This window comes from Centroberyx gerrardi, chromosome 14, assembly GCF_048128805.1.
Source record: "Centroberyx gerrardi isolate f3 chromosome 14, fCenGer3.hap1.cur.20231027, whole genome shotgun sequence".
NCBI classification, from domain to species: Eukaryota; Metazoa; Chordata; class Actinopteri; order Beryciformes; family Berycidae; genus Centroberyx; species Centroberyx gerrardi.
The window spans coordinates 8,372,890-8,385,694 of NC_136010.1; the positions used below are offsets into that span (position 1 = coordinate 8,372,890).

At 41.6% G+C, this 12,805-nt stretch overlaps 2 protein-coding genes across 2 annotated transcripts; both read right to left on the bottom strand.

The window, feature by feature from the left end:
* Positions 1-381: 381 nt before the first annotated feature.
* Positions 382-8,478, bottom strand: zmynd12 (zinc finger, MYND-type containing 12). The gene is made up of 8 exons (XM_071910165.2): positions 8,339-8,478; positions 6,381-6,522; positions 5,211-5,382; positions 4,931-5,100; positions 4,444-4,566; positions 4,247-4,340; positions 2,339-2,484; positions 382-630 (listed from the first exon to the last, which is right to left on the bottom strand). Exons 1-8 carry the CDS (start codon positions 8,476-8,478, stop codon positions 502-504), a joined length of 1,116 nt encoding a protein of 371 aa, XP_071766266.2. The 3' UTR covers positions 382-501.
* Positions 8,479-8,953: 475 nt separating this feature from the next.
* On the bottom strand, positions 8,954-12,575 carry LOC139920224 (epithelial membrane protein 3). The gene is made up of 5 exons (XM_071910181.2): positions 12,387-12,575; positions 11,173-11,260; positions 10,955-11,057; positions 10,019-10,159; positions 8,954-9,621 (listed from the first exon to the last, which is right to left on the bottom strand). Exons 2-5 carry the CDS (start codon positions 11,248-11,250, stop codon positions 9,446-9,448), a joined length of 498 nt encoding a protein of 165 aa, XP_071766282.1. The 5' UTR covers positions 11,251-11,260; positions 12,387-12,575; the 3' UTR covers positions 8,954-9,445.
* Positions 12,576-12,805: the final 230 nt, after the last annotated feature.

Below are 12,805 nucleotides of genomic sequence, written 5' to 3' on the forward strand. Positions count from 1 at the left end.
AATGTGCGAAATGATGTAAATATATACCCCTCTTTTTTAGATTAAAATAAAAATGAGTCATTATTCAAAACCAATGAAGAGTAACTCCGTCTCTTCTTTCACTGCATTTATGAAGCATTACAATGTCTGTATCTGTATTTGTTAAAGAGAATTGAGTACAAACTTCATGATAGTATTTGCCTCTGAATTAGGTTTTGATTCTTAAAAGACAAAACAAACTTAAAACATTTGTCCCAGACACGAGAACCGCAAGTTAAAACATGGTATAAAATCAATATCCTCACTTCCTAAACCCATTCACATCACCAGGACAAAATATAAAAAACACCATAAGCTCTCCACTCATCATCATTTTATTTGTTAATTCAACTATGCCCCATATTTACCTTGGGGAATCAGTGTGGGGCTGAGGACTAGGTGGCATGGGGGCAGCGACTGAGTAACTGGTGGATGAGACGGGGCTCGGGGCGAAGCGATGGGCAGGGCGGGTGAGGCAGCAAGTCAGCTTGCATCAGTACCAGGATGTTGGCCTGTCTGCACCAGCTGCAGCAGGCCCTGGATGGGCTCTGTCAGGTCATGGTTTGGTATCAGCTGGCTGGCCTGCAGGGCCCTGCTGCCAAATTCCAGCGCCTGGCACACAAACACAAACACAAACGGAAACAAACACACCGGCTGCAGCTGTTAGACTCTCCGGGGAGAGTAAAGCTGACTTATATAATATCACTGTGAATTGGACTGCATCCCGGTCGGCTTAGCTTATCCTACTTTCCCTCCTGACCACTTGATCTGCTTGACTGTTGTCCTGTCCTTTACAGTTTATGAATGAGAGAAAGCATTGTTTGATACTGTTGACAAACCATGCATGCTTGACGCCAAGCATGAGGTTTCTAGAGGCATTCATCCATGAAATACTTACTCTTTCTTACAGTGTTAAACACTATTCTAGGATTTTGTAGGCAATATGCATTATATGCATGATATACTCTATTAATACTGTAGTGTGGGCTTGAATTAATCCGTTTAGTGTTACATTTACCCACAGCACTCCATGTGGTAAATACAAGGCTGCTACACCTAGCCATTGGCAAAGGAAAAATAGAAGCCAATTCCTGCCTGTTTCTTCTCCATTTAGTGATTTATGCAGCAGTGGTCTGCCACCACAACACCTCCAATCACAAAAGTGAAAGAATTTAGGCAGATTTCCGTCTAAAGCACAATGCATCCAAATGTTTAGAATTGGTATGTTTACTATGCATGATATACTATCCAAAGAACAGTTCTTGCACTGCAACCCACACTAGAGCCAGAACTTGGAACCAGAACAGGGACAGAAGTCCAACCAAAACCAAAATTACCCTCACGCAATGGTACATAAAAAGAGGAAAAACTGTTATTATAATTCCACGCCTTGTTTTTTTCTTTCTTGCTCAGTACATCTAAGGAACAGGAGACAGTAGGACAGAACTATAAACAGTTGACATGTGGCAGGCACAGTGAGTAAGGAGTCCATCCTTCAACTAGAATACCCTGGTTCTAGCACCCATGTTAGCAAGCATCCCCCCTTCTGAAGTGTCCTTGAGCAAGGCACTGAATCCCATCCGGCTTCATACAGCTGACTCTACCCTCTAAAGACATTGAAGACATTCAATGGAATTGGTTTGGATGGCCACCGTGGGAAAGCTAGCCTGAACGTCATCCTCATTGTACTACATTGTACTCACATGTTAACAGGAAACTAGTCGTAACTTAACACTCCCTCTGGTGTTGTAAATACAAATGATAAGATGGAAACTTGATTGTAAAACACTCAACCCCATAAATTGATATTTGCGTTTGTGCAACAGTCTGGTGTTGTGCCTATTTATGTGTGTAGTGTTTACCAGTTACTTAGAGTTTTATTCTAGTCACCTTAAAGGCCTTAACCATTAGATCTTATCCGGTTCCTATTGCCCCTGCCTGACCTACTAAAGTTAAAGACCCCGGTTTTAAGTCTGTGGCAATCACCTGTCTGATGCAGATCCGCTCACATTCATCATTGCTGCCTCATTCTCTCAGTTAGCATGAGTGTCCTAGATGTACTCATTGATCCCAGACCTGGTTGCTGAAGTGTAGTTTACACACACACAAATTGTCTCCAGTGAGTAGCATCCTCATCACAGAGAGTCAGAGTGTCAGGGCAATCACATCAACTCCCACTAAGTCCCACCTCATCTTTAAGGCTTTACCAATTAGAGCTAATCCTGTCTGGAGACAGCACTTCAAGGAAAGCGCACATGGGGGAAATGTGGAAATGTGTCACGGTGTCAAACTGAAGCTGTAGCCCTGCCAGGTGACTCACCTTTTGGGGGTCTCCTCCCAGGAACCAGAGCATGGCCAGGCAGTGGGTCACTAGGGCAGTCTGAGCTGTGTCTTGACTGGAGTCATTCTCCCCAACCTCCAGCATGGTTCTCAGCATTTGATCCACCTCAGCTCGCTGGGCCTCATCTGAGGGAAAGTCCAGTGGATACACACAAAGAGGCCTTATGTACCTTAGCATATACTGTGTACATAAATACATGTACATGTACACCTGCACACACACAAACTACTCAGATTGGATGCATGAGGTTTGGAGATGTCAAAATAAAGTTTTGTCTGTACTCCCCACACATATAAACAGTAAACACAGGGCAAAGGGACATCCCATCAGGATCCAGGTGTAAGCTAACTCACTATGTAACAACAGCAGAGTTGGTAGCCGGCCAGAAAGCCTGGGAAATTGCATTGCAGCTAACAGGCTTAGCATCATATCTAGGGCAGCAGCCGCGAGAGAAGGTAGTGTTGCGGATGCAGCACAGCCAGAGATGTGTCAGTAGTGGTCTTTAGTCAGCCCCAAGCATGCTGGTGTAAATCTGGGGTTTAGCTTTCGGATTGCACGGCAAGCTAGCATGGCTAAATATAGTGCTGCTGACCTTATTTTCAGTGATACACTAATGGAGCCCTATGCTGTTTAGCGGCTGGAGAAATGATGGAGTGGTGATGTCATCATCTGATGCTGCACAGAGCGTCAGCAGTTGAATGGTACAGTAAAGGTGTGGCAATATTGGTAAAATTGGCTATATTGACAAACATTAACAGCATGGTTCCTTTCTACTTAAGTATGTAATAACTAAGATGTAATTAACCATGTGTTGAGACATTAGTTCCTTACTAACTATATTTCACCCATGGAAGATGAGGCGCCACACTCTCAGACATATATACACACAATGATACAATACAGCAGAGGGCCTAGACACAAGGCGTGGCAAGGGGAGCAGACCGACATGTAACTGGCCAAGGTGACGCTACTGAGATCGGTGACTATGATAGGAGAAGTTATACAAGGTCAAGGAACAAAAACACAAAAGATAAATCCTTTGTGCAGTGGTGCGTCTTTTGTGTTTCAGTGGTACATCTTGATACATCTTTTGTGTTTTTGTTCCCTGACCTTACATAACTTCCCCTATCATAGTCACCGATCTCACTAGCATCACCTTGGCCAGTTACATCTCAGCCGGCTCCCTTGCCACGCCCCTACCCTACCTTGTGTCTAGGCTTTCTGCTGTATTGTATTGGTTGTGTATATACTGTATATGTCAGTCATTTGCTGTGTATCATGTCTGATGCAGGTCCTAACAAATGAAATGTCACAATTTTAATAATAAAGATTACTTTTTAATGGAGAGAGTGTGGCGCCTTATCTTCAATGGATCCTATGCTCATTTAAGGCAGCACCTCTTCTCCAGTTGTTTGAGCATAATCTGCCTGCCACAAACTATATATCACCAAATTACTTGTACTTAGAAACGAATCAGCCACTACAACAAGGCTACCAACTCTCATAAATTGACCGGGAGACAGATGACCTATCCCATCTTCTTACTCCATACACTTATTTTGGACAGTAACTTTAGTTTTTTGTCACTTGTTTTCACTTGAATGTGTATGTATATATTTTTTAAGCAGGAAAAGTTACAATCTACTGATATAAAAGGTGTTTTAAAAGTTTTTACATGAGTGTGGCTAATTTCTCATAGGTATTTTGCATTATTATGTTGACTTTCTTAGTGATGTCTTACAGGGTGAGTATGCTTCTCTGTATTTCCTGTCTCTAATACCAGTACCCTTACAAGAATTACCAACATTCTAATGTTCAAATCTAATATTCAGTCTAATTCAAAACACACACATTCATATTCAACATATTTGATGTGAGCAGACGCACCAAAAGAGGACTCCAATGACACGGTGGAATTTTGGACATTTTGGGTGTGGATCTCGAAGAGTTTGGTCAGATAGGAGTGCCAAGTACGTGCCACCTACAATGTGAAGAGCAATAAAGATGAATGATGTAATACAAACTAATATTGGAGATTTATCCACAGTAACAGTAACATAACATTTATTTTTTTGTTTTTTTACCTCAGAGTACAAGGAATGAGCAATGAGCACCTTCCCCTGCTTGACAAACACATTGGCCATGAGAAAGTAGCCACCACAGGTGACTGTGCTATCCAGACCATACTCCTCACTGGCATAGTAGACCTGAAAGCAAGAGTGGAGATTGCCGTTAGAATCAGCTTTTAAACACCAGGTACATTTCTATATGCTGGGAATTTGCCTTGTTGAGTTGGTGCACATAACATAAATACAGCAAAATGAATAGACAATCAATATGTAATGTACATTGTGAGAGATAAGAGAATATACACCTCACACAATATAATATACATCATTACAAATATTCATAATCAGTGAGAATGCTCCATTTACTGTTGGTGAGCAAACTCCATGGCAGAAAAAGTGTCATGGCATCCCTTTTGCTCCCGACCCAGCACAAACAGTGCTGATAAAGTTGTGAATGAGCCATTTTGTGATGAATCTAGACACTGCTAATAATAACACAGACATCATTGGCGAAGTTGAGCAGGGCTGCCTCCAGGTTGCCAGTCGTGGTGTAGAGGCGACCCAGGTTCCTGTGCAGCTGCTGGCGGACTGCCTGGCTACAGTCTGGGCTCTTCAACACCGCCCACTCTGCCTGGGACAAGCACTCCCCCGCCTGGACTAGACTACCCAGACCTGGAAACACGGGTACAAATACACATACACGTACCCGCGCATTAAACATCCTATATAGCGGGGGAAAGGGATCAATTTGAGAAGAGAGACTGTTTGTGCTTGTTCCTCACCCACATTGGCCTCGGCCAGCAGCAGGTAGGCAGGGACCAGCTGGACAGCACTGGAGCCGTAGACGTCCATGGCACAGCGCAGGGAGAACTGGGCAGCGGGAAGCGCCTCCTGGTGCTTTCCCTCAGCCAGCTTGCTCTGTGCCACCGTCCTGGAGATCTCAACCAGCTGCTCCTGGACAGAGAACCACAACCAAGACACACTTCAGGTGATCTTTACCCTGCATCAAGTCAGCAGATATGGCCTCTCCTGCTAGGAAGATTAAACAAACAAAACCAAAAAATACACCCACTCCTATTGACTAAGCACAGGGCTAATATTAGAAATGAAGCTGTATATCATTGTATTAATATCCAAACATTAACCACTTTGGAGCTGGAACTGGCTCTGGAAATGATGTTTGACCAGACCAAGAATCAAAATTCTCCATCCCATCCCTCCACTGCTACAAAAAAATTGTGATTTCAGTACTGGTAAAAAGGGCAGTGATCTGTATAGACTCCATTTAAAAAGTAAACATGGTAACATTCTGCTGTAAATGGCTCTTTCGCCCCTTTTTGTTTGGTGGAAAAAACTGTGACCTTTCTTGTTGTTTGCTACCAAATAAGTGTTTCTGTGCATGTTTCTTGTTACATTTATGTGTGCGAGTGACCTTCCCAAAAACAGAAATCACAAACTAATTCACAAAAAATTAAAACAGATCTCATTCATGTAAAAGGTGAGGAAGAGTCAATGGGTGGAACTGGGACTGGGCTGTGAAAGTGTAGTGTGCTGGAATGAAATCATCTCCATCTCTTCCTCCTCAGCAACAAAATCATTAGTCCTTCTACTTCCAATTATTCCGAACATTTTTTACAACATCACTAAACTAATAAAGCGAAAGGACTAGGAAATGTATTTGGTTTATTTGGGTTAAGCAGCAACACTTGACTTAAACACTGGACCAGTTAAAAATAAATTCTGAACAAATTTCTTAAACGTTTTGTATGTATAATTTCCAATAACACAATTTTCAAAGGCCATGCCTCTTCCAGGTTTGTTAAGACCGTGGGAACACAAGTGGGTTGTGAACTAGAATGAAACTCAAACTATAATGACTTGGCTACACGGTATGTTCCTTGGCACACAAAACCAAACGTGGCTTCGGGGCTCCACATACTGTACGTCTTCACCTGTTGGAGCCGTATTTGGGAGCGTTGGATCTCGCGGTCAGCCTGCAGGGAGTGAAATGGCGTCGGGCTGCGAATGGGAACAAGCAGCTGACAGATCCTCTCATGGATCCCCACCCAGTCAGCCTGCTTGTGCTCCGTGTCACTGAGGAATAGAAAAAAAAAACCAACAGGCATGCACTTTCGGCCATGTTTAGATTCTCAAACTGACTTGCTCCCTCCCCCTATTCCTTCTCTCCTCCTCCTTCCCACCTTGGATCCACAGTGTCCTCAAGGCTTTGTGTGAAAATTGCTTTCATATATTAAATCATTCAGCTGGGACGGAGTGCCCAGTTTTGGTTTGCGAGTTGCAGCCTAGCCTTGGTCAATATTTTTACATGTTTGGATGAGGCCGACTTGAGATCAGATGAGATCATGTGTACCATCAATAAAACTGTGAAATGCTATTACGGCTATATCAGCTGGTCTGAAATTTGCTAACATCTCTATAGCAGAACTTCTATTCCATTAAGAAGTATCTCCGAGTGCACAGAGGGCATGCTAAATTGTATGCCATTACATAACAGGCCTGTAATTTTGCTCATCTGGTTCTGTCTCTACATCTCCTCTGCTGCTCAGCGCTGTGGAAATTGTCTTGAGTTGCCTGGTGTGTGTGTTTTTTTCTTTTCTTTTTCTGCTGAGTATGTGTGTTCATGCCAGTGTTTTTTGTTTTTTTCTTACTGGGCTGGAGACAGACACACTGGCCACTTCACATCAGCAGTAGCACTGACGGAGCATGTGTGTGTGTGCCTGCATTGCCTACACTCACACACACACACACTCACACACACACACACACACATCAACAGCTCCTCAACGCAGGGCCACTGCACTCTGGTTCACACTGCACTTGCCTTGCAGAAATCTGACTCAGAGTCCGCCTAATGGCAAACACTGACCATGAACATTAGCCTGGATACTTGCCAGTCTACAGCCTCATAATATGTTATGGCTCATTAGGTCTGCTATAAACCGTTTCACCCCATGATAGCCCAACAATGTGGTAGCTATACTGCTGTTTATTATGGGCCTGACTAACCCATTACAGAGACATAAGTAAATTATGTGGCCCTGGCTGAGAACCAAAGCTAGCTCAACTTAGGCATTTCCTCCGTCTCTCTTTGGTTACAGCTTAGCATGGTAGTTAGCTGATATGTAGTCTCTTGGCTCACTGACAAGTCTACTAATCAAACCAGACAGCTGCTACCAGATGTTTTCTCCCCCCACCTCTTTTACCCTGTTTTGCAGTATACTTGAGGGATATGTGCAATGTTCAGCTGATTGAAGAAATATGCGTCACATGAAATGCATTTTAAAGGCTCAGGGAGAAACAAGCACAAGGGGTGGAGAGCTGGGGATAGAAGTGGCTGTAAGCTTTCTTAAAGAGACTGGCTTTAGTGGCTCATCCCATTAAATCCTGACGGGAAAGGCTGTCACCAAATGCTACACAATGCTCCTCTTCTCCGCTTCTCTACATTGTACGAATAAGGAATTTTAGTACCATCTTATGCTCTGTATTAAAGTTTACTATGTTTATCTTTGCAGGGCAGGCTTTGATATGATTATGCTAGCCTGCATAAAAACGTTACTGTTGACCAACTCATATTATAATTCCCTGACAGTCACATGTACGAAAATATCCTTTGTGGTAACTTCATTTCCAGCTGTTCCTCTCTCATAATGACATTTTCACATGCCAACGTCTTCTGTGATTTTGCTGTAAAATATTGCGAGCACTGCCACCTAGCGTTCAAACTAACGGTTACTCCGGTCCGTTGGGAGGAAGACGTTTGCCAAAATCCACACAAAATAAACCCACGAATATTACCTTAAGTCATTTGGAGGTTATGGTTAGATAAGGGTTAGCAAAAGCAAATCAGGCATAAACAGTCATAAACAATAAACAGCCAACTCCAACTCACCAGTAGAAAGTGACCCGACACTTGCTGCATTGCAGGTGCGCTGGTTTTCGACAAAGTTCACACAACTTTTTCGCACCTTTGGGTATTGCAAGAGGAATTATTTTGGCAGTCACCCTCGAAACTTGAGGTTTACTGGCCATTATCTCAAGCTGCTCAGTCTGAGACGAATGAAGACACGACGGTTTTTTACTTTACAACAACAAATGAGCTGATAGTTCTTGAGAAACTCATTTTGTTTCCTTTAAGTTTACGGTCGCTATGGTGACAACCTTTGAACTTTGTGTTTAGTCTTCCTCTCTGGTGGCAGAGACCCTGTTTTTAATAATATACCACATAAATATACACATAATTACAGTTATATATTGTGTGGATACTTAAGGATACATACATATGCATCCTTTTTTATTATGGAATACACTAGTCTGATGGGAAACAGCTTCTACCAGGTCATTCATTTTTTTACACTGGGAAATTTATTACAATTAATTCATTTGGTAGCCTATCTAATGTGCAATTTACTCTCATTACTATAAAAAGCAGAGAAATATAGGAGACCATGATAAAAAAAAAAAGATTTAGGGTGTCCTTACCAGACACTTAAAAACAACAAGGACATTTAAAAATTCTGGTTCTTTGTGTGATGTTTATTAAGAAAATCAGGCGCAGCTATACTAAATAGATACTACACATGAGCTTTAGGTACAAAAATATATTTCCAGTTTGCTCTAGAGATAATTCAAAGCAACTCAAGTGCCACATTAAACAACACGAGAAAAAAATACATAACACTTCTTTGGCAGGCTTCTTTGGTCAACACCGGACAACATTGGACAGCAAATACGTAATATCAAAAATAGGATGAGCAAATATTGGATTTTATGTTCCAAGGCTGCTAAATGGGATAGCCTATTATTTGCTGGTATTTTTCCTATATATTTACAATGCATAAACAGAATCACATCGATCAAGGCTGAACAATAATCACAGGCATGTGTCAGCTCAGATGTGGCTCCTACTATGGCACCAATATTAGTAAACAACCAGTCCTATGAAAAAGACATCAGCCATAGTTGTAGTTTTTCAATACTGTCGTCTTCCTTCTTCTAGTCACTCCTTCTTGCGCAGGTGGATGTACATGACGCCGCTACACAGCAGCAGAGGGACGCACACCCAGGCCAGGATGAAGCAGTAGCCAAAGTGTCCTGAACTCAGCTCTCTGGAGTCCTGAAGGATCTCCTTGTGGTGTAATGTGTAGATGAGAGCTGCAGCCAACGCTGTTAGACCTAAAAAAATAAATAAAAATAAAGTTGAGACTGTGATGTTTGTTTCAGGATAATATTCAACCATTTGGAAACTGCAGTGAAGTGTAATTCACCACAACAGGGAGTGGGTTACATTTAACAGATGCAAATGTTTATAACCACTGTCTGAATAAAGCTCATATTATACCTTTCATAAATGGCATACAGAATGATAGCAGAAACGGCATGCATGTATGAAATGTTCAGTTTCAAGATGGTTTATATATCCATTTTGAAAAAATGAAGTTCATCATTCAATCATCTAAAATATAGAGGGTTCAGTCTGTAAAATTATCTTCTTTGTCCACCATGGACTTAGGTCATGTACTGTTGTTTTCACTTCGAAAGAGTAGGCGTCACCTTTTAGTGATGCTGTTACCTGCAAAGACTTGGCACAGCCCAGTGAAGTAGAAGAGTCCGCCCTTAGACATGGTGAAGAGCTGACCCAGGAAGACCAGGAAGGAGACAGAGGAGAAGACCACTGACAGGACCATCAGGACCTGGACCGCCTGAAGCCACTCTGAGAAAGGAACAAGGGCATCACCGATCACAGATATTCCCAGCCTGAGCAAGAGCACTCAGTTTAAGAGTTGATGTATGTTATTCCCAAGGGTGGAGGTAACTAAGTGCATTTACTCACTGTAATTGAGTAGCTTTTTTGTGTACTTGTCAATTTTACTTTTACTTAAGTATATTTTTACTGAAGTATTTTTCTTAGCTACAATTTAAATCACATCCATTACAGGGTACAAATTTTGTAGATTCTCCATCAGCAACAGAAACTGGACCATCGTAAATTGACAAATTGTGGAGCCAGCAAAGAAGAGAAGAGTGATCTGGCTTTACTTTGTTTGTGCACTTTATTTTGTAATTTCCAAATTTTCTAATTAAAAGAATCGAGTTTGAAGTCTGTCCTCTTGTTCTTTTATAATTGCATGGTAAAGATCATCTAACAATGTTCTCATTTCTAAAAAGTAACTCAGTAACTTTGAGTCTACTTTTAGTCAACTTGTAGAGTACATTTGAAATTAGCTACTTTTTTACTCTTACTTGAGTAGATTTTTACACCAACATGTTTACTTGTACTTAAGTAAAATATCAGCAAAGTAACAGTACTTATGCTTGAGTAGGACATTATAGTACTCTTTCCATCACTGGTTATTCCTATTGTCAAGAACAAGCCAATCAATATTTGTGGGCATAAGGAACTCTTTCCCAATTCCAGAAATCACTGCCTTAGTTCTCAGGTTGGGAGAGAGTTGCTCATGTAAACCCCCTTTAAAGTGAGTATGAGATGTCCAAAATCGTTGCTTACCAGTCTCTTTGGAGGACGCACACAACCAAGTTCCTGTGAAGTTGTCGAACCTGCAGTTGTACCACAGGTCCGAGTTCTCCATCCCATCCCACACCCACCAGGACTTTAAAGAGAGATCAGAAACAACATAAAAGACACAGATGGATATGTTGTATTGAAGGAATAATATGTTAAAAGTGAACGAAAATATGTGTCGACATCCTAAATATGACTACTACCTTCTCCATGGTTGCAATGAACAGCATAGCCAGTGTGATGAGATGCAATAGGGTCACAAACATAAGCAAGTATGCCATTTTCAACTCCCTGCCAAAAAAGAAACACGTAGTTAAAATGTAGGCTTCCTGAATAAAATGTGTCCAGCATAAGCATGGAAATGATCCAAGAAGGTGATCAGTCATAATTTAGCACTTTTTGTTGGTGCCACACTGAAATTCTGTGTTAGGAAAGCTTCCTGTTTTGCCTTAAAAACATAAAATGGAAAATCTGAATAGCTGAACAAAGAATCCTCTGTGTTACGTAAGACCACACTTCAATGAGTGCAATGAGTTCTTTCTAAACCTGCTCTTTGACTGGCCTGCCATAGTACAGCGAACCTGTAGTGGAACAAGTGGGCGAGGCCGTTGAAATCAAAATGGTGTCAAAATATTTACCCAATTAACCTCTCTAAACTTGTGAATGGCAGTTTTTTTCCACTGCGCAGAGTAAACAGCTTGTGACTCAACATACATTTGGTTTTCATTAAAGCTGCTGCACTTGTAAACTTGGGGGAAATTTGAGTCTGGAGAAAAGAAATGTGATTTTACAAAGTTGTTTGAAATTGTACACAGTGGCAGCAAGCAAACACAGAAGAGGCTGTTTATAGCAGAAGAAACAATCATTTCAGTCCACAACAGGAGGCATGAATCGGGACAGAAATGAAATAGAGAGAAAAAACAAAAAAGAGACAGGATGAAATTGTCTATAGAGATGTTTATCTGTAGGAGAGGTCCAACTGGGTGGGTGCTGGAGTCATGATGATTGTCAAATTATGTCATTACACTAGATTACAGCCATCACACTGAAAAGTGAATGAAAGGTAATAATTCAGTGAAATGGGCTTAAAAACAAAATGAATGGTTAGGAAATAATGATGTTGACGTTGAGAATTCAATAGCAGCACATACATGGCATCCACACTTAGACATTTTCTGTTACGAGGTTTTTGAAAGTAGGATATCTTACAAAAAAAAAGGTGCGGTAGTAAAAACATGTATCTTTTGATGGCACTATTTTGGTGCCAACCATTTTTAGAGCTTGTATGGTTATGAGGTGTGATGCAACAGAGTCACTACAATGGCATTTCTGTTTTGAAATTATTAACCCTCACTGGAAAGAGTGGACTCCTAATTCAACAACATAAATTCTTTAGGTAAAGTAAATCTCCACTCACCTCGGGTATTTCTCGTTCCTCTGAATCAGACGGTCACCAGCAGCCTCACTACTCTGCAGTATCGTGCCCCTCTTGGTGGTCCTCTCATTTCTACTCTTGCCACACCCCCTTTATTTTTTCAGTCACTCCATCCAAAGTTTCCAGGGGGAGGAATGCAGAGTTCCCAAAAAGAAACTCTAAACGCCCATTTCCTTTTAGCAGAACAGAGCTGCCTTTTGCTCTGCCTCATGCTCCCTCAGTGCAAAATCACCATGCAAACAGGACTCAAGTGAGACCCACCCATGGCCAGTGGAACCACATGAAACCACATGAAAAGACCTTTTCTGTAAACAGTCCATCTGGAGTGCTACTCGGTACCTATAATGAACACACTACCGCTCCCCATACACTCGTGTTGTGATTCTAGACAGGGTCGATAT

Coding starts and splice junctions, on each gene's coding strand:
- zmynd12 (XM_071910165.2), bottom strand. CDS start 8,478: ATGGCCAGTAAACCTCAAGTTTCGAGGGTGACTGCCAAAATAATTCCT. Junction 5,101..5,210: donor GCTGGCCGAGGCCAATGTGG/GTGAGGAACAAG, acceptor CCGTGTTTCCAG/GTCTGGGTAGTCTAGTCCAG. Junction 4,341..4,443: donor CTCATTCCTTGTACTCTGAG/GTAAAAAAACAA, acceptor TTCACATTGTAG/GTGGCACGTACTTGGCACTC.
- LOC139920224 (XM_071910181.2), bottom strand. CDS start 11,250: ATGGCATACTTGCTTATGTTTGTGACCCTATTGCATCTCATCACACTG. Junction 11,058..11,172: donor TCATTGCAACCATGGAGAAG/GTAGTAGTCATA, acceptor CTCTCTTTAAAG/TCCTGGTGGGTGTGGGATGG. Junction 10,160..10,954: donor TGCGTCCTCCAAAGAGACTG/GTAAGCAACGAT, acceptor TTCCTTTCTCAG/AGTGGCTTCAGGCGGTCCAG.